Source organism: Melampsora larici-populina (genome assembly GCF_000204055.1).
Source record: "Melampsora larici-populina 98AG31 unplaced genomic scaffold MELLAscaffold_114, whole genome shotgun sequence".
Taxonomy (NCBI): domain Eukaryota; kingdom Fungi; phylum Basidiomycota; class Pucciniomycetes; order Pucciniales; family Melampsoraceae; genus Melampsora; species Melampsora laricis-populina.
In genome coordinates this window covers 60965-62239 of record NW_006768878.1, presented here as the reverse complement: position 1 = coordinate 62239, position 1275 = coordinate 60965, and the positions used below count along the sequence as shown (strand labels likewise).

At 50.0% G+C, this 1275-nt stretch overlaps 1 protein-coding gene across 1 annotated transcript; it reads left to right on the top strand.

Annotated features, from left to right (window-relative positions):
• Positions 1-85: 85 nt before the first annotated feature.
• Positions 86-973, top strand: MELLADRAFT_84505 (uncharacterized protein; the record flags this gene model as incomplete). The annotated part of the gene is made up of 2 exons (XM_007418945.1): positions 86-746; positions 891-973. The coding sequence occupies 2 exons, from the start codon at positions 86-88 to the stop codon at positions 971-973; spliced, it is 744 nt and encodes a 247-aa protein (XP_007419007.1).
• Between the last annotated feature and the right edge of the window lie 302 nt (positions 974-1275).

The window sequence follows — 1275 nt, the reverse complement described above, 5'->3', positions numbered from 1 at the left end:
GGTTCAGATCATCCACGTCGCCCTTGAAGCCTTTGAACTGATCGTCAACGACTTGATCGGACATCTGTCTGCTATCCCGCAAGATATGGGTACAAGCCTTCTATTGGCTGTGAAAACTGGGCGCGAGCTTCTTGACTTGCAAGACTCTGAAAATCAAACGCTCAACAACCTTCGGATTTTCTCAGGAATTTGGTTCCTCGTTTCTTTTACTGCCCTCATCATTTTCTTATCAGCATCGTTTGCCCTCTTGCTGGCCTTCACACGCCAGATCGAGATTCTGGGTAGAATCCAACGCGAGCGCGAACAGCTTCTCTCAAGCCGAGTGTCAATTGTCTCCGCTATTACACCGGGATCCGCACTTACCACAGACAAGGCCGACTGGCGCAACGAAGGGCAGAAAACTCGAACAAAGCCATCAAATCGGATTTTCGAGCGAATCTCGGTTTGGCTACCCTCACTTCAGCCAGACGAGGACGACGATCCCCTTGATAGAAACTCTAACGAGCCCCGAAATCCGTTCGAAAGAAGACCCAGTAACCCTGGTAGACAAATGTGGCTTGCAGGAAACGAAGGAAACCTGAGACAAAAGGTTGCGGCTTTGGACCGATGGGATGGAGGTCGTAAGGGCGACGAGTTAGCTAGAAAACATCGGAAACGCATGATTGAATATTGCGTGCGCTACACTTGGCAGACTGTTTTCTGTACGCTGATCGCGACGTCCTACATCGTTCTCAACATCTTCGTAGGTAAGTAGCATGTGAAAATCCATAACGATAGTCGTCTTTCTCTAAGCTGGCTCGATACCTGATCAATCAATCATTTGGATCTGACTTTTCACCTCGCTTTTGACTGCAAGTCTGCAATGTTCTAGATGCGCCAAGATCAATCAGTCTCAGCCAATTATTCCGAACGATTGAGCAGTGGGCTTCTTGGTCATGGGGAGGAGGTCCTGGAGCTGTTCTCGGGCTGCTAGCATGCGTCGTTGCTTTTTCGAGGAATCCATCTCTTCCCCGTGAGCCTGAGAGTGGCCCTCCGGTTTCTACGGAGATGATGATCGACCAGGATTCCGAGGACGACGAGGAACATGACAGGGTCAATGGCCTTCCTGATACAAACGCCCTGACCTTCGAAAAACTTCAAGCCCATGCCTTGACCGAAAGTTCGCGGTCTCTTCGGACACCTCATACACAGAAAACTATGAGCAGCAGGAGTGGTGCCCGCAGTGGAAAGACTTGGCGCATACCTTTTCCAAAAGCAGAACGGTCGTACTTTCCA